This window comes from Bos grunniens, chromosome 5, assembly GCF_055505025.1.
Source record: "Bos grunniens cultivar Pamir isolate PY7600 chromosome 5, Bosgru_T2T1.0, whole genome shotgun sequence".
Lineage (NCBI taxonomy): Eukaryota > Metazoa > Chordata > Mammalia > Artiodactyla > Bovidae > Bos > Bos grunniens.
The window spans coordinates 94,699,098-94,719,929 of record NC_141169.1 but is presented as its reverse complement, the minus strand read 5'-3'; the positions used below and the strand labels follow the sequence as shown (position 1 = coordinate 94,719,929).

Sequence of the window (20,832 nt, the reverse complement as noted above, 5' to 3'; positions counted from 1 at the left end):
CAATGCTTAACACATTGGTTGAATGAATGGATGAATGAATAAATGTGAGTCAGTCCCAGAGCTAATAGAGTTTTGGTTCTCATGCTAGTGCTACCTGAATTTAGCCCACAGTCATGGTCATCTTGGCCATATCTCAGTATGAGTCTAGGTGAAAAATAAACAGGAGGAAGAAGAGAGCATAAAGCAACACATGAGGCCATTATTATTATTATTGCTAACATTTTTGAGTATTTACTTATCCTCACAATAGCCTTATGGCACAGTTACCATTCTTATGGTTTCCTTTTGACGAAGAAGAAACTGAGGCTTGGCAAGGTTAAGCAACTTGCCAAGGTTTGTGCAGCTAAGCTGTAGGACTGGATTCAACTGGGCTGAATCTAAAGATTGTTTTTTTTTTTTCAACTTTATTGACATATATATTTTAAATTAAGATATAGTTGCTTTACAATGTTGTGTTAGTTTCTGCAGTACAAAAAAGTGAATCAGCTATATGTATATATATATATCCCCTCCCACCCCAACCCGTGCCACCCCTCAAGGTCATCACAGAGCACCGCGCTGACCTCCCTGTGCTATACAACAGGTTCCCACTAGCTATCTATTCTACACATGGTGGTATATATATGTAAATTCCATTCTCTTGATTCAGCCTGCCCTTGCCTTCCTCACCGTGTGTCTGCGTGTCCATTCTCTGTCTGTCTCTATTCTTGCCCTGCAAATAGGTTCATCTCTACCGTTTTTCTAGATTCCACATTTATGTGTTAAGATACGATTTTGTTTCTCTTTCTGACTTACTCCACTCTGTATGACAAACTTGAGGTCCGCGCGCATCTCGACAAATGACCCAAACTACTTTTTGAAACACAGGTCAAATCTTACAGTGGGAGAGTACGTGAAATTGAGACACAACACAGGTTTGTGAGAATTAGCTGATGGGTGGCACTCATGTATTTGGAGGCAGTGGCCAGAGGGGAAAGAAGCCTTGCCTTCAGTTTCAGTTTTTATTGCCGACTCTGTTTTGCTGCAAAGACGGGCACATTGCTGTTGAATCCTTCTGCAAGAATCTGACTTTCTAATGAGGTAGTCAATCTAAGAACCAGGCGGGCATTTTTAAGGAGATTTTACAGTACAGAGGGTCACTTTGATAACATATACTTCGGAAGGTAAGAAATTTTAAAATTCAGGAAGCCCTTAAGACTTTTAATTTTTTTTTTTTTTTTTTTGTCATTAATTCTGTCTCGCATGAGGTCTCAGTGCTTCTCTTACGCTGGACCATAGGCCCCATGATAGTGAGGGCATAGGTGGCATGGAACATTGACTGATACTGACTTCATGTCCTTCTGATTTACCACATCCCATGACTGATGTTCCAAAAGAGATTTATTAGAGGAATAGAAGAATGATTCAGGCAAGGAATAACTGGCACTAGATGAGAGACTAAATGACTAAATAGATAAATGAATGGAAAGAAGTGAGGAAAATAGACATATTTAGTTCCTGCAACATGGCAGACATTGTGCTTGGTCTTTTATCAAAATTCATCTCCCCAAAAAGCCCACAAAAGGTTGGAATTATTGTCCTTATTTTACATGTGTGAAGACAGAGGCTCAGAGAGGTGAGGCACTTTGCTCAAAAGCACACAGCCATCCAAGAAGATATCACTGAGAGAGAGAGACAGGCTGGCAATGCATGGATGGTAGATGATACATATTAAGCCACTTGAATGGTCTCAGGTGACTGGCTAAATGATTTTGCACAGTTTGTTATTGACCTTGAAATGGTCACTGCTGATTTAAAGGCCTGAATGGAATCCAAATCTTAAGCCTCATTAGATTTCTAGCTATTTGTTTAATGATATTTGCTTTTAATGATAATGACTCATTCATTCTTATTATCGATATGGTTATTTCTAATTCTAAAATGGCACTGTATGTTGGAGGAAAAATATCTTGTTTTAGAGTTGAGCAAAGAACTTTTTATTATAAGGACTGATGGAAAAAGTGAAGTCTAAATGGAAATTTCTTGCTCTGAATATCTGTTAAATTTCTCTAATATGCTAATTTGTCCAGTCATGGAATACAAGATTCCCATTGGCTCAGTGATGGCTCCCAGATCAATATTTCATGGACTCAGAAATTGTTCATCTTACCACACACTTACTTACCTTTGTGAAACACTCCAGAATCCCAGGACGTTCAACAATGTTAATGATGCCAAGAAGAAGAAGAAGTTTTCTAAATTGCCTTTGTTTAATGTGTTTGGAAACCAATTGCCTGTTTGGAACAAATGTAATTGTTATTCAACTGCAGAGTTGTAAGTTTCTGTGAATATTTTATCATTCCACAATTCATAGAGTTTTATTCGCTTGAATAATATCTACAGAGCAAAAAAGCACATCTGAAACTCAGAGTCAAAATTCATTTAATTCTGTAATTAACAGTAAAATAATAAGCAAAGCATGCCAAATGTTTTGAAGGTCAAAAAACTTGATTTCTATAGCACAATATAGGTATCAGAAGAACCTGATTATGCTTCTAATTTGCAAGAATCACATTTTTAATTTATTCTTATATGTTTAATATATAGAGCAGTGCTTGGCACCCCCACAGGGATTGTTTGGTAAAATATATTGAATGTATGAAAAATATTTGTCATCACCAGATAGCCCATTGCATGTGCTAATTGTAAGGTTGTGAATGTGAAAGTTACTCACTTGTGTCTTACTCTGTGATCCCATGGACTGTAGCCTGCCAAGCTCCTCTGTCCACGGACTTCTTCAGCCAAGAATACTGGAGTGGGTAGCCATTCCCTTCTTCTGGGGATCTTCCCAACCCAGGGATCGAACCCAGGTCTCCTGAATTGTAGGTGGATTCTTTACTGTCTGAGCCAGCAGGGAAGCCCAAGAATACTGGAGTGGGTAGACTATCCCTTCTCCAGGGGATCTTCTCGACCCAGGGATTGAACTGGGATCTCCTGCATTGCAGGAGGATTCTTTACCAGCTAAGCTACCAGGGAAGCCCAATTGTAAGGTTAGTGAGATAATACATGTAGATGCCAGATGTTACTTTATTTTGATAACTGAGATAGGATAAATCCAGTGTTACTTTAATACCACAGACCCTTTTGGTCATATTGCAGTCTGTGGTTCATGTGAAGATTTTCTTTTAAATGAGAATTCCTCAATTTAATACCCTTAAGTAAGAAATCTTCACCTCCTTCTGATGTCACACTGAGTATGTGCTGTGCTGTGCTAAGTTGCTTCAGTCATGTTTGACTCTGTAACCCCATGGACAGAGGAGCCTGGCGGACTACAGTCCATGGGATTGCAGAGTCAGACTGTAGTCCTCCAGGTTCCTTTGTCCATGGAATTCTGCAGGCAAGAATACTGGAGTGGGTTGCCATTTCCTCCTCCAGGGGATCTTCCCGATGCAGGGAACGAACCCGCATCTCTTATATCTCCTGCACTGGCAGGCAGGTTCTTTACCACTAGCATCATCTGGGAAGCCCCAAACTGAGTATATAGGAAATTAATTAGAGTTCAAGGTCATTGCTTTTACTATGCTATGGCATCCCACTCCAGTACTCTTGCCTGGAAAATCCCATGGACGGAGGAGCCTGGTAGGCTGCAGTCCATGGGGTCGCTAAGAGTCAGACACGACTGAGTGACTTCACTTTCACTTTTCACTTTCATGCATTGGAGAAGGAAATGGCAACCCACTCCAGTGTTCTTGCCTGGAGAATCCCAGGGACGGGGGAGCCTGGTGGGCTGCCCTCTCAGGGGTCGCACAGAGTTGGACACGACTGAAGCGACTTAGCAGCAGCAGCAGTAAGTTGTGACTTTTGCTTTGGATCTTTGCTAGAACTCTCTTTTCATACCTAAATCTATATATCTATATCCATATTATCACTATGACTTACACACACACTCAATTTTTCTTCGGTGGGTGTTTAAATTTAATATTGAATATGTTCTATGAAATATGATGTATTCTATTGTACACATTATACAGGTACCACTTATTTTTATGCACTACTTTTAAAAACAGCAGTAGGATCTTAGTAGTAATAATATATCATAGATATATAGTATTATGGAAGTTTAAAAGATTACTTAAAAGGCAAAATCTATCTTCAGAGAGAGAGTTTAAATTCAATTGCAGTTCTGAATGGGCAAAATAGTCAGTTCAGTTCAGTCACTCAGTCACGTTCGACTATTTGCGACTCCATGGGCAGCAGCATGCCAGACTTCCCTGTCCATCACCAACTCCCAGAGCTTGCTCAAACTTATGTCCATCCAGTCAGTGATGCCATTCAACCATCTCATCCTCTGTTGTTCCCTTCTCCTCCTGCCTTCAATCTTTCCCAGGATCAGGGTCTTTTCCAATGAGTCAGTTCTTCCCATCAGGTGGCCACCTCGCAAAATATTATGCAGTATGAGACCAGGAAGAGATCATCTCTGAATAATCAGCTCCTACACTGGGTGGTGAGCAATCCGTCTACGTTCCAACTGACTTGATGTTCAGTGTCATCTCTGGCACATAGGTTACAGGTTGCTTCCTTAACTAGTATATGGTTTTTGGCCTCTCTCTTGACAGTGTATACTTTTAAATGGGGTTTGAATTAAATGCTTTGTTCAAGGTTGATAGTCAGCAAGTGCACAAGCATGACAGCTGTGAAGAATTGTGCCATTTCCCACTTAAAGCTGCTGCTCTTCTGTCATTTAACTTCCCAATGACTATTATTATGGATCAACCATGAAAATTATCTTGTGTCCATTATAGTCTAGGACCTATAATGAAATCTGGTATTGAGTTTAAAGCTATTTTGTAAGTTCTACTTCCCCATTTTATTAATTTGTGTTCCATTACAATAGAAATTTATGGTTTTATTGCTACATTGGCATGCTGCCTTTATCTGATATTTAGGAGAAGTTTCACTGAATGTCTGTGTCTGTCTATTGGGTATTTTGTAACCCTTTTAATGCGGGTGTGTGTGTGTGTGTGTGTGTGTGTGTGTGTGTGTATGTGTTTAGAAACTAAACATTTGATTGTACCTGAATGGGGGAGTCAGGGTAGAGGTCAAGGTAAGTTGAGATAGCATCACACTTATTTTCAGGAAGAACTAAACCATCCTGCTAAGCCTATTCAAACAGTCCCATTTCCTTATTTCTCGCGAATTAATATCCCAATCATATTTCTGTCCTTTTCATTTCACATCAGCACTTTGCATGTCATGCGATTATACCATTTTATCACCGTGTTTCTCTGGCTAGAGTAAGAGGAGTTTGCACAGAGTAGGCAAAGCCTCAGAATTAACATGACATTAATTCTTCTTGGAGCATGAATTTTACTCCATAATAAGTAATTGAAAAGACTATCTTTATTCCATAACAAAGTCAGATGAGGGAGAAGAATATAAATTTTGTAAGATCTTTAAAGGTAAAACATAATATGTCTAAGAAATTGTGCAATTACAGCAAATACCAGACTATCAGGGCTTCCTAGATGGCGCTAATGGTAAAGAATCTGCCTGCCAGTACAGGAGAGATAAGAGACAGGGGTTTGATCCCTGGGATCCCTGGGTCAGGAAGATCCCCTGGAGGAGGAAGGGCACGGGAACCTACTCCAGTATTCTTGCCTGGAGAATCCCATGGACAGAGGTGCCTGGCGGGCTATACTTCATAAGGTCACAAAGAGTTCGACACAACTGAGAGACTGAGCATGCACACACGCGCCCGGTGTGGGGTTAGTGTGCATGCATCTCTCTCATTGGGGGTGCTGGGGTGGGCACACAAGAGAAACAGTGTCACCTGGTATTATATGCATGGGGCTGACAGGAGGATGTAGTACTTGAAAAGTTAGAGAAAGGCAGTGGAAATTTGCAAATAACACAAGATATTTTGTGACTGGAATTATTTAAAAAATAAAAGAGAACCACACCACCTAGTCAAGCTCCTGATAATACTCCTTTATTCTTTTAAAATTTTTATCGGGGTATAGTTGATTTACAATGTTTCTTAGCTTCTGCTGAACAGGAAAGTGAATCGGTTATACATATGCATATATCTACTCGTTTTTTAGATTCTCTTCCCAAACAGGCCATTATAGAGTATTGAGTAGAGTTCCCTGTGCTATACAGTAGGTTCTTATTACTTTTCTATTTTATATATAGGAGTATTCTTTCTAAAATATGATTTTTAATGTTCGTCTTTCTTCCTAATGCTGATCTCCTTCTGGTTCCATAGTTTTGCCTTTCCTTCTCTAGGGGATCTTCCCAACTCTGAGATGGAACCCGGGTCTCCTGCATTGCAAGCAGATTCTTTACCATCTGAGCCCCCAGGGAAGCCTTTGATTGTGTAGCTAATTTACATGGTGTGCTTCATGGTCAAGAAAACCATCACCTGAATTGATTACATGGAGCAAGCACTAGCATCAAGTTGGAGAGAGAGATTCTTTGTGAAGCTTAACTTTGCTTTATATATGAGATTACATGTCTATGTATGCTCTTTAGAGCTGCTTCTAAGTCACTTCAATTGTGTCCAACTCTGTGCACCCCATAGACGGTAGCCCACCAGGCTCCCCCATCCCTGGGATTCTCCAGGCAAGAACACTGGAGTGGGTTGCCATTTCCTTCTCCAATGCGTGAAAGTGAAGTTGCTCAGTCGTGTCTGACTCTTAGAGACCGCATGGACTGCAGCCTACCAGGCTCCTCCATCCATGTCCATGGGATTTTCCAGGCAAGAGTACTGGAGTGGGGTGCCATTGCCTTCTCCTCTTTAGAGCTAGCATTGCCTATAGAAAGAGATAGAAAAAAATATAGAAAAGCATTGCTGGAATCAGAGAGACTTTTGAAGTCTATTATTTAATAGTTTGATTGTTGAGGATTTGCCCAAATGGATGGCTTCAGCCTTGGTTTCTCCTCTCTAAAATGATAGCAGTACCCCCTCTCACTGAGCTGGTATGAAAAGAAAAAGAGATAATAGATGTTGAGGGTTGAACACAGAGAGGGTAACCCCGTAAGCATTAGGCTATCCTTTCTTGCGCCTCACTTGAGAGGTGCTCATACAAACTCATGGAGCCTGAGCCTGATCATGAGCCCATCTCCTGTCAGATATTTCTTCATGTTCTGTGTGCCTTTTTTTTTTTTTTATCATTATCCCAGGACTGGTTGTAAAATGTTCCATTTAACATTGTCAGTTGACTCAGCTCTTAGGTACTATAACTTTATTTTAGTAGCTTATAAACTTTTATTGTCGTAATTCACATTTGTGCCATTTTTCATCTGACATTTCTAGTAGCTGATTGAAATCAGGAGCATCCTTGCAAAAGGAGACAAAGTGAAGGCTATAGGTCTCGAATGGGACTAACGAGACTTCTCTAGGTCTTAGCTGGGGTGGACAGGAAGGTTAACAACATGAGAAAAAAATAGCCACATGAAGAGTCTGGAGGATGACAAAGTGCTGTTTGTTAATGCTGACAGTTAAGCCTTGGTGACGTATTTTGATATTGTAACCAGCTTGTTAGTAATGAGTGTTAGACTACTGACTAGAAGAACACTCACAAAATATTTGGCATTATTCACCATCCCCCTAAATCATCTCTCACTCAGCTAGATTTAATTGTTCATTTGAAAATCATTTAAGAAATTTTTATGTACCAGGAAATGGGCATTCCATCGCTTAAGCAAAGGAGCTCATGGATTAGTAACATGAAACATACAAACAGATACACCACATACCTTGTTTTATTGCACTTCACAGATCTTGCATTTTTTACAAACTGAAGGTTTGTGGCAACTCTTGTCAAGCAAGACTACCGGTGCCATTTTTCCAACAGATTTTTTTTGGCCACACTATGTGGTATGTGGGATCTTAGTTCCCCAACCACGGGAACTACGGGCCCCCAGCCGTGGAAATGCAGAGTCCTAACCAGTGGACTACCAGGAAACTTCCCCCAAACAGAATCCTTTTTAAATTAAGGTATGTACATTGTTTTTTTTAGACATATGTTACTGGGCACTTAGCAGACTTACAGTGTAAACATGTTTTATGCTATACCATCTTAATAGACAATATAGTATCTTAATATACAATGTCTTTTATACATACTGTTTTAATAGACTGTATAGTGTAAACAGCACTTTTATATACACTGGGAAAGGAAAAAAATTCACGTGACTTGCTTTACTGCTATATTTGCTTTACAAACCTACAGTGTCTCTGAGGTATGCCAGTAATTATTCTCGAACATTTGACTTTATAGGCACTAAATAAAATGTTTCTGTTTATCTTAAATTATCATGGTCATTTTAGAGATAAAAGGACCATAGACTTATCTAAACTAGTTCTTGTATTTTATTAATGAAAAGATGAAGGCACAGAGAGGTAAAGGGAAACTTCACTCGGTAGAACCCTCATTTTCTTTTTTATTTTGAGCTTTTTATTTCTCTTTTTCTTAAATATTTATTTGTTTGACTGCATCGGTCTTAGTTGTGGCCTGCGGGTTTAGTTGCCCTGCAGCCTGTGGGATCTTACTTCTCTAACTAGGGGTCAAATCTGTGCCCCCTGCATTGCAAGGCAGATTCTTAACCACTGGACCAGGAGGGAATTTCCAGAACCTTCATTTCTTACTCTTAAAACTGTACAACTACAGCTCCCTATTGGTGCTAATGTAATGATTAATTATGATTTTCCTTAGCATCTTGTCAACAGTCTAAAAACATCTGGACAGCAGTCTTTGCAATAGCTTGCTTCAAATAACATCCAAAATATCTAAGATGGTATCTCCACCTAAATCCTGGGATTGATATTCAACTTATTATGAGACTTAAAATAATTTACACTAAATTTAAGGTTTTAGGAATGGGCTTGAGAAATACATATAGTGACCCACACATGCTATGATGCTGTAAACAGCACAAAACTACTGATGTGAAAAAAATACTTTATTCCTATTGCATCTTATGCCCTGTGATGTGAAGCCTAACGTTTCATGTAATGCCTTTGTGTCTTGAGGGTCACAGAGCCCTAAAGACCTGACCACAAATTTCCCTGCTTCATCAGATATGTTCCCCACCCAGGGGGATAGTGTCCCCTCAGGCTAGTTCACTATCAGCCAGACCAGCTACACTCCAACTGGTCCTCAACAGATTTCACTTCTCACCAGTCCTTCACCATTATTCAGCCCAGCAGTCACATCCTCATATGGGAAGCAGAGATCACATCACTGTTTGTTGCTATAAGTCTGTTCCTCACAGACCCTGCTTGTATGCTCTCTTGCTGGGTGCAGCCCCATAGGGCCGGGCACAGCATGCTCTTGTACCCTAACATGAACACGGGTGATGGGATAAACTGCTTTCAGTCCCATCTGCCCACGTGTTCATCTTATGCTATTTAGGCAGCAGGATCCCTCTCTCACTAACATCGTGAATAGGAGGTGACTGGGATATGCCCCCATCCCAGAAATCAAGGTCAGTCCTAGACAGAAAGATGGTATTTGTTGTTGAGCTAATGCACAGTTACTGGGTTTTTTTTTGGTGATGTTTGGGGAAGCCCTTCCATATACCCCTCTAGCCAGCACCCAGCACCAGGTACCTCTGCTTCTAAACTATTATATCAGGGAGTGGAACTTGCATAAACCATCAGGCAAGAAGTAATGGGGGCATAGCACAGTCAGGGGACGTTGCATCCCAGAAGTGTAGTCTTCAGAAGTATTATAGGTGAACAAGAGTTCTGGGAGCACCCGAAAGTCAAGTATGCTTGAGACTGAAGGTTATAATCACACTGTATGATCAGAGTGTTGAAGAACTAGAAAATGGGGGGAGAGAACGTTCTCATGTCAGTCTGCTTCTCGTTGTAACTTGGGTTTTAATGGGGATCTTTAACAAAAGACTTTGGCAAAAATATGGAATGTGACTGTACTGTGCTCAGTTGTTTCAGTCATGTCCAACTCTTTGCAACACCATGGACTGTAGCCAGCCAGGATCCTCTGTTCATAGGATTCTCCAGGCAGGGATACTGGAGTGGGGTTGCCATGCCTTCCTCCAGAAGATCTTCCTGACCCAGGGATTGAACTCATGTCTCTCATGTCTCCTGCACTGGCAGTCAGGTTCTTTATCACCAGCGCCACCTGGGAATGTGACTGGAGGTAAGGAAATCCATATACATTCTCAGTTAGTAGATACTGCCTCTCAGTAAATCTGTTCCTTGAGCTTTCCTCAGTAAATCAGATTGTAAAGACTCTGCTTGCAATGCAGGAGACCCAGTATCAATCCCTGGGTGGGGAAGATCCCCTGGAGAAGGAAATGGCAATCCACTCCAGTACTCTTGCTTGGAGAATGCCATGGACACAGGAGCCTGGTGGGCTACAGTCCATGGGTTCACAAAGAGTCAGACACAATTGAGTGAGTAACACACTTTCACTGAGATGAGTAAATAGAAAAAAATCCATATGAGGGAAGAAATGTGATGATAATACATATTATTACTGTTGTTTACAAAATACCCCAACACAAAATAACAAAGGTTAAAAAAATAATGATAAAATGAGAAACTCATACAGCAAATGTAAAAATAAAATAGCGGAAAAACTAATTTCAGGAAAAACTGAATTCAAAGGCAAAACCATGTCAAAGGGACATCGAGGATCTTTTTATATTGATAAAAAGCTCAATTCAAATTGCAGCTATGTCAATGAAATATAACAAGGTAATGAAACATAAAAAAAATCTGTTGGAAATGCAAAGAAAAACACAGATAGATAAATAATTCTGCTGAATGATTACATCATAGTTTGATTCATTTTTTGATAGAGTAGGCAAAAAGGAAAATAATGTAGAGAATTAGAATAATGTAATTGGCACTTTGCTGTACACCTGAAATTAATGCAATGCCGTAAATCAACTATACTTCAATAAAAAGGAATAATATGATTGGTAAGAGTTTAATTAAGATTACAATATTGTTGAGTACAAAGAAAAATGTTAGAGGACTTATAGAAGTTTAGATAACATTAATGACAAACCAAATTCCTGTAAATTGAAGATTCTGCTCCTAAATAACTAGCTGGTCAAAAAGGAAATGAAATTTACAATCACAATGTATTTAGAACATAAAGAAAATGAGAAAATTGCATTTACAAATTTAAGCATACAGATTTAAATCCTATTAAGAGACATTTAAAGGCATACTGTTTTCACTTTTAGAGTAAGAACAAGCATACATGAATTAAACACTGAACATGAAAAATCAGAAAATAAAACAAATCTAAGGAAAGTAGGAGAGGAAGGAAATAGAATAGAAAGTCAATATCTTAAAGTATATTAAACAGTTCTAAGAGCTGATTCATTGCAGGAAAATGTAACAACAACAACATAAAACTTGACAAATCCAATCAAAATATACAACAAAAGAATCAGACGATATAACAGTGTTAAGTTATGAGTATGCTAGGTTAGTGTCAAAAAATGTTCTGGAAACAGGATGATTATCTAGGAAAACGTTATTTGCCAAAATAGAACCTAGAAGAATTGAAAAATCTTAATGGCAAGAAATAGCAGGGAAAGAAACATTGCAAAGAATGATACTCAAAGACACATTAGGTCTGAATGTACCTTTTCATTTTCATGGAAGAAGTGTCATTCCTCCAGATCTTACAGAGCAAAAGATCATCAAGTATTGATGCTACTGAGGATTGTTTATCCCATGTAGTTAAGATGATTTAACATTGAAAAATCTATTAATTAAATATACTGTAATGTCAGGAGCAGTAAGAAAAATCAAAAGGTGATCTCAAGAACTGCTTAAGAAGCATTCAATAAAATTTAGCCTGCTTCATTTAAATCTTAGAGAACAAGAAACAGAAATGTTCTTATGATAACATCCTTTAAGATTCTCTTTATAAACCTATAAATATGCTTAATAGAAAATTAAGAAAAATTCCTATTAAGGTTATGAGAAAGATAAAATGTGACTGTATTCTGGTATTAACATTGCCCTGAAGTTCTGTGTCCTGATGAGGATGCAAAGCAGAGGAGTTAATATTGAAAATAAGGATGAAAATTATATTTATCTTAAGATTAGAGAATTCAGCTGTAAACTTAAAAGGATCAACTAAAATGCCCTCATAAATTTACTAAGAAAGTTTAAGAAGTTAGATGCAAGATGAAGACATAAACATTAATAATCTCCCTATATAATAGTGATTATCTCAGTGAGTTGTAATGAGGGAAAATGATTCAGTTCATAACAGCAAAAAGAAAAAGAGCATAAAATGCCAACAATAACTCTAAGAAATGTTCAGGATATATGCAAAGAAAAATTCTTACTAAACTGAATTTTTGAACACTAATAAATTAAAAATGTTACACATTTAGATGGAACACTAATTATAGTAAAAACTTTCTCCCCTAAAATTTGCTATTGACTTCTACTTATTTTTTTAAATAACAGGATTTGGGTAAAACTAATAAAATGACTTCAAAATTCATATGGAGGCATAAACCATAGGGAATATACTTTTTACATTTATTATATTTTTATAAGTGAATCACCACAAGAAGTATGATTAGTAATACCTGATATGCACTGCATGCATGCATGATTAGTTGGTCAGTCGTGTCTGAATCTTTGCAACCCCATGGACTGTAGCCTGTCAGGCTCCTCTGTTCATGGGATTTTTCAGGCAAGAATACTGGAGTGGGTTGCCATTTTCTCCTCCGGGGATCTTCCTGACCTAGGGATCAAACCTGCATCTCCTGTGTCTCCTGAATTTGTAGGCAGGTTCTTTACCCATTGAGCCACTGGATGCATTATATATCATAAAACCATATAATTAAAAAGAGAGTGATACTAAGCTAAACTCAAGAGGGATTGGAAAGGAACAAGATGGAAAGAGATCCTTGAAACAATGCTAAGACCACCTGAGAACTAAGTCTAGTTCATTTATCCTATAGTTGTGGAATATTTTTGATTTAGCTAACTTTTCTCAATATATATCAAATTATGTTGTGAAACTTGTTTATTTGAATCAAATAAGTGTTATCTTCACTTAATACAAAAATTAAGTCCACATGAATAAGTCTATTCTACTAGAATTCCATAGGGCTTCCCTGGTAGCTCAGTGGTAAAGAATCTGCCTGCAATGCAGGAGACCCAGGTTGGGTTCACATCCCCTGGAGTAAGAAATGGCAACCAGCTCCAGTATTCTTGCCTGGAAAATCCCATGGACAGTGGAGCCTGGCGGGCTACAGTCCATGGGGTTGCAAAGAGTTGGACACGACTGAAGTGACTGAGCATGCAAAATTCCATAACCATAGATAAATGTGATGAAGTTAATCAAAATGAAAAAGGTTGATAGATTTGATTATTAGTATATATCAACAAAACACATGTAAAACACTCATCTATAAAATTAAATGTTTAGTTAAAACTGGGAAAATATTAGCAATAAATGGCAATGATATAATAATATCCCTTAAGTTTAAAGAACATGGAAAGCAATAAGAAAAAACACAGATAGACTAAAAGAAAAATGGGCAAAGAACATGATATGTCATTTTATGAAGAAAAAAAGCAATGTTCCTCACATTAAAAATTTCAATTTCCTGTTCTTAAAAATACAAATTAAAGTAACAATGGAATATAATTTTTTGCTAATCAGATTGATGAAGATTAAAATAGTAATATGCTCAGGGCTGAAATTAATACATTGAGACAAGTATTATCCTACCACACTGGTGGCATAATTGATTAGCCTTTTAGAAAACAATTTGGCTTTACTTCTCAAGAGTCTTTAAAATATTTAACTTCATTGAAAGAGCAATCACATTTCCAAGATTCTAGTCTAAGGGGACAATCCTTATCTCATGTACTTTAAGATTATATAAAATATGCACACCTTAATAATATTTATAGCATTAGAAAATGGGAAAAATCTAAATATTCCTTAAGAAGGAAAAGGCAAAGTAATATATATTATACATGTATATGATATATATTAAAATTAAATCAATATATATCCCTATCCACGCAATAAAACATATCAAGTAATTGTTAAAAGTAAGCTTTCTTTTTTCTTTCAGAGAAGAATTTCAAATGACATTGGACTATCTCTCGATAATTTTAAGGAAAGAACAAAAGGCAGGTACTTGATACAAATCTGTTTATTGAGCTTTCAGCAGGATTAATTCAGGCACTAATTTTGTTTAAAATAAATAACCATAGGGCTTCCCTGGTGGCTCAGTGGTAAAGAATTTGCCTGCCAGTTCAAGAGAAATGGGTTTGATCCCTGTTCTGGGAAGATCCCACATGCTGTGGAGAAATTAAGCCTGAGTGCCACAACTATTAAGCCTGTGCTCTAGAGCATGGGAACCACAACTACTGAGCCCATGGCCACAGCTTTTTCTCCATTGCTTTATACTTTGAATTTATTTCATCATATATGGCAGAATAATAATATTGTAAAACATATATGGGCACCTTTATGGGAGAAAAATATTTTTAAACCACTTCATCAAACATACTTTTGAGGGTATTTGACTTCTAAAAATTGTTTCTGTTTTATTATAAAAGACCAAAAATGGCTGGTTTTCCACTACAATCAACTCTTTTTCAGCAGTCAAAGTCTGGATAATGGCCTCGATATTGTAAGTTGCAAGTTATGTGCTATTTATGAACCTGTCCTAAGATTTTATTTTGGAAATTATAATACCCCAAGTGACAATAACCAGTCGAGTCTGAACCCTTCAGTGACATTTCATTATATTCTGTATTGAAATCCTAGATTTACCCAATGCCTCAGGTATACATGACATTATTTTAAGTGCTAAAGCATATTGGGTGTTTTTTAAATTTTATTTATTTTTTAATTGGGGGAAAATAGCTTTACAATTTTGTGTTGGTTTCTGCAGTACAACACACACTAAATATAATATATATATATATAATGACAAGCATATTGTTTTTGATTTAAGGCAGATTTCAACTATCTCTTTTTGGAGGAAGAGGTAGTATTTTCTCTTTTTACTAACATTTCATTCTGAATGTTATGGAGCTGTGAAAATATTTAAAATTTTTTACTTAAGTATAGTTGATTTACAATGCTGTATTAATTACCGATGTAGAGCAAAGTGATTCAGTTGTACATGTAAATATACACTGTTTTTAAAATATTCTTTTTCATTATGATTTATCGTAGGATATTGAGCATAGTTTTCTGTGCCATACAACAGGACTTGCTGCTTACCCATTCCACATATAAAAGCCTACATCTGCTAACCCCAATCTCCCGCTCAATTCCTCCCCTAAACCCTCTCCTCCTTGGCAGCCAGAAGTCTGTTCTCTATGTCTGTGATTCTGTTTCTGTTTCATAGATTCATTTGTGTCATATTTCAGATTCCACATAAGTAATTTTATATGGTATTTATCTTTCTTTCTGACTTACTTCATTTAGTATGATAATCTCTATTTACATCCATGTTGTTCCAAAAGGCATTATTTCATTCTTTTGTATGACTAAGTGATATTTCATTCTATCACACACAGATGTTCAGTAATTACTGCCAGCTTCCCTGGTGCCTCAGATGATAAGAATCCACCTGCAATGCAGGAGACCTGGCTTCGATACTTGGGTCAGGAAGATCCCCTGGAGAAGGGAACAACATGGGAACCTACTCCAGTATTCTTGCCTGGAGAATTCCATGGACAGAGGAGCCTGGTGGGCTACAGTCCATGTGGTCACAAAGAGTCAAACATGACTGAGTGACTCATACACACAATATTTCATTATATATATATATATATATATATATATATATATATATATATACCACATCTTCTTTATCCATTCATCTGTCAGTGAACATTTAGGTTGTTTCCATGTCTTGGCTATTGTGAACAGCGCTGCTATGAACATAGGGGCGCATCCATCTTTTTGAATTACAGTTTTGTCTGGGTATGTATCCAGGAGTGGGATCGCTGGATCATGTGGCAATTTTATTTTTAGTTTTCTGAGGAATCTCCACACTGTTTTCCATAGTGGCTGCGCCAACTAACATTCTCATCAACAGTGCAGGAGGGTTCCCTTTTCTCTACCCTGCCTCCAGCATTTATTATTTGTGGACTTTTTAATGATGGCCATTCTGACTGGTGTGAGGTGGTACTTCATTATAGTTTTGATTTGCGTCTCTCTAACAATTAGCAGTGTTGAACATCTTTTCAAGTAACTATTGGCCATCTGTACATCTTCTTTGGAGAAATGTCTATTTAGATATCCTGCCCAATTTTGGATAGGGTTGTTTATTTTGTTGTTGAGTTGTATGAGCTGTTTATATATTTTGGAAATTAAGCCCTTGTCGATCATATCATTTGCAAATATTTTCTCCCATTCTGTAGGTTGTATTTTCATTTTGTTTAGGGTTTCCTCTAGGTGTGCAAAAGCTTGTAAGTTTGATTAGGTCCTATTTGTTTATTTTTGTCTTTATTTAAAAGTCAAAAGATCAGGAGATCAGTCCTGGGTATTCATTGGAAGGACTGTTGTTGAAGCTGAAACTCCAATACTTTGGCCACCTCATGCGAGGAGCTGACTCATTTGAAAAGACCCTGTTGCTGGGAAAGATTGAGGGCAGGAGGAGAAGGGGACGACAGAGGATGAGATGGCTGGATGGCATCACTGACTTGATGGACATGGGTTTGGGTAGACTCCGGGAGTTGATGATGGACGGGGAGGCCTGGTGTGCCGCGATTCATAGGGTCAGAAAGAGTCGGACATGACTGAGCGACTGAACTGAACTGAACTGAAAAGTCAAAAACCTTCCAGGGACGGGGGAGCCTGTTGGGCTGCTGTCTATGGGGTCGCACAGAGTCGGACACAAATGAAGTGACTTAGCAGCAGCAGCAGCAATGCCTTTTGAAATTTTTCAAGGACTTCAGTTGGGCACAGGGAGCAATTATTTCCTTCAAACTTTGTTAGATTTTTTAAAACTTATTTTATAATGGGAATGGTTTAGCAAACATCCAAAATGGTTGAGGCAAAACTGAAATGGGTTTTACACCTTACTTTATTTTAGGCACATCTATCACTTCACTGTCTGCTTTTGGCTTTGGAGCCAAGAAGTAGGCAATTAAAAAGATGTAACCATCATTCTCCAGGGTGTATGTGCTTCTGCATCTCGAGAAATAAACCCTATGCAGTAAAAAGAGCTTTCCAATCAGGAATCCACCACTATAGGGTCTGGGCAACTTGTATAGCTTTCTGAGCTCATTTCCTTCTTATCCGTGATGGGGCTACAAATACCTACCCCCAAAGAATTGTTGTGAAGATTTAATGAAATAATATCCTTGTGAAATGCATGTAGCAAGGTCTGCATATAACTGACACTTAATAAATGTTAATTTCTTTCCTTCTTCCTTTCAGTAACCTGATTTAAATGCTTCATTTGAGATTCATAGCTCTCCTACCTGAGTTAATTTTTAAAACACATTAATTTTCATGATACCTGAAGGAAATAATACCTAACAACTATATTCTAACTTTGGCTTTTCTACCATTTTTTTCATATTTATCTAATAACTACTCAAATTATTATTACCCTCAATTTAAAGACAAGGAAACAGAGGCACAGAGAGGCTGAACTGTTTGCCTAAAGTCATGTAAAGGAGATAAAATAAGTATTTGTTGAATGAAGGGGTGGTTGGAGCTTGGGTCCTGAATCTATACATGCTCAATACTTTTTTCTCATAACAATGCCTGCATGGAGACTTAAATTTGCATTTCTACTTCTTGGGAATTGTGGATAAAAATGAAATCAGCTTGCTGTTTCCAGGAAGGGACACAGTGTCTTTCAAAACTGTAGAGAAATCTCTATGCATCGTTCACTTGAACTGCAGAACAGGCCTGGGTACTATTTGGGATAACAAGCTTTCTTAGAAGGGTGAGTTCATTCTTTTGAAGAGCATTGGGAGGTAAAAACCCATCAAGATAGTGTGTTCTCATGATGATTTCAATGAATTATCATGGAAATGAGTTTTAGAAAAGAGGTAATGCTTTGTGATAATAGCCCGATAATGCCATTAGCTATGAACTGTAATTGTAATAGCATTAGTCAAATGAATATATCTGATATTAATTTGAGTGTCAAATATTTCTATAAGATTCTTCTTGTTAATTAAACATCAGCCTTGGTATTATTAATTCAGTATCTAGCCAGTACTTGCACATAGTAGGAACCTAATATGTTTTTGTGGACTGATTTAATAAATCCATCTCTAAGTGGAGCTATTTCAAAGAGTGAACTATTGAGTTTAAATAACATCATGCTTATAGCAGGAACTGATTTTTGTCCCAAATCTGCCTGCTTGTACAGTCTGTTCACTCATTTGCAGCTTCAATTAGCTAATGGTGCAGACATTAATTTCAGAATTTGAGAAGAAAGCTTTCTCACTTTTTTGCATATTTATAAGAAAATAGCCTATAAGATTTACCCCAGAGTACTTAAAGTCATGAATAGAGTTTGTGCCTTTCTCCCTGTGTCTTGTGGTCTTTGCTGCTGCTGCTGCTAAATCGCTTCAGTTGTGTCTGACTCTGTGCGACCCCATAGATGGAAGCCCACCAGGCTCCCCTGTCCCTGGGATTCTCCAGGCAAGAACACTGGAGTGGGTTGCCAGTTGTGGTCTTTAGACCATTTTAAAATCTACTGGACAGTTTCATGACTGCCTTGAGCACCTGAATATTACTGGGTAGAATCATGCTTTAGGAGGTTTGAAATTGCCCTTCATGATCACCAGTGTCAACTACGCCTTCAACACTACCGCCCATCTTAACACTTTTCTTCTTTTTTTTGTTTATTTTTGGCTGTGCTGGGTCTTCATTGACGCACATGGGCTTTCTCTAGTTGTGGTGCATGGGCTTCTCATTGTGGTGGTGTCTCTTGCTTCAGAGCACAGGTTCTAGGCACATGGGCTCAGTAATTGTGGTGCATGGACTTAGATGCCCTGTGGCATGTGGAATCTGTCTGGACCAGGGACTGAACCTGTGTCCCCTGCATTGGCGGGCAGATTCTTAACCACTGGGCCACCAGGGAAGTCCAACACTTCTCTTCTAAATCATCTTTTCTAGCTCTCGAAATAACAGTCTCCTATCTCCCGTTCTTCTCATTCTTCATTCTCATCCTATTTCCTTTTTGCTCTCAGGAATGGTTTGCTGCCTACTTTATGAAGAAAGTTGGGACCCTTGAAAGGAAGATTCCCGTATATTTCTAATACAAGAACTACACATCTGCTTGCACCTGCACACCCACTCTCCTTTCTTCTGTTTCAGTAGAGGAAAGAAATATCCACCCTCTGATAAGAAGTCAATCTCCCTTTCTTTCGTGCATCTTTTTTTTTTTTTTTGCTCACATATATTTCTTTCTTTTTTAAAAACTTTTTATTTTTTATTGGAGTACAGCCCATTGGTAACATTCTGATAATTTCAGGCGCACAACAAAGTGACTCAGCCATACGCACACGTGTATCCATTCTCCCCCATTCTCTTGCATTTTTAATTTCTCCACTTGTACCAGATATTTTCATCTGTTAAACATGCTCAAGTATCTTTCAAGATTAAAAAAGAGTATCTTGAACTCACATCTCAGTTTCCCAGATAAAACACAGGACCCATAGTTAAATCTGATTTTGAGAACAACCTTGAAATATTTTTTTAGAAGGAGCATGTCCTGAATATTGCACTGGTAACTTTATAAAGTGTAACTTATGCAAAGTACATCCATAATATTGCATGGGATATATTTATTCTAAAAAAATTTTAGTTTACTTGAAATTCAGATGTAACTGGGTGTCATGTATTTTTATCTGCTGAAGTTGGCAAATCTACTCACAGCTTCCTCCAGCCATCGCTTTATTTTTTAAATCTTCAGAGAAAGTTCTTCAAAAGACACACAGATGTAGAGAACAGTCTTTTGGACTCTGTGGGAGAGGGAGAGGGTGGGATGATTTGGGGGATTGGCATGGAAACATGTATAATATCATATAAGAAACGAATCGCCAGTCCAGGTTTGATACAGGATCCTTGGGGCTGGTGCACTGGGATGACCTGGAGGGATGGTACGGGGAGGGAGGTGGGAGGGGGATTCAGGATGGGGAACACGTGTACGCCCATGCAGATTCATGTTGATGTGTGGCAGAACCAATACAATCAGATCAGATCAGATTAGTCTCTCAGTCGTGTCCTATTCTTTGCGACCCCATGAATTGCAGCACGCCAGGCCTCCCTGTCCATCACCAAATCCCGGAGTTCATTCAGACTCACGTCCATTGAGTCAGTGATGCCATCCAGCCATCTCATCCTCTGTCGTCCCCTTCTCCTCTTGCCCCCAATCCCTCCCAGCATCAGAGTCTTTTCCAATGAGTCAACTCTTCACATGAGGTGGCCAAAGTACTGGAGTTTCAGCTTTAGCATCATTCCTTCCAAAGAGATCCCAGGGCTGATCTCCTTCAGAATGGACTGGTTGGATCTCCTTGCAGTCCAAGGGACTCTGAAGAGTCTTCTCCAACACCACAGTTCAAAAGCATCAATTCTTCGGCGCTCAGCCTTCTTCACAGTCCAACTCTCACATCCATACATGACCACAGGAAAAACCATAGCCTTGACTAGATGAACCAATACAATATTGTGAAGTAAAAAAAAAAAAAAGTTGTTTTAAATGTGATTCGTTTATTTCCTCAATTAGTAGATATTTTTGACCCTGCTCCAATCTGGTTTTCTTTCTCTTTTCATTGCTGAAATGACTCTTGCTACAGTTGTTAGGGATCATAATGTTGCAGATCTAAGAATACTT

At 38.2% G+C, this 20,832-nt stretch overlaps 1 protein-coding gene across 1 annotated transcript in view; it reads right to left on the bottom strand.

Annotated features, from left to right (window-relative positions):
- SLC15A5 (solute carrier family 15 member 5) overlaps nt 1–20,832 on the bottom strand; it is a 96,788-nt gene that overhangs the window by 5,783 nt on the left and 70,173 nt on the right. The window contains 1 exon segment of the mRNA XM_086404076.1: nt 2,165–2,273. Coding sequence (XP_086260202.1) covers nt 2,165–2,273 — 109 coding nt within the window.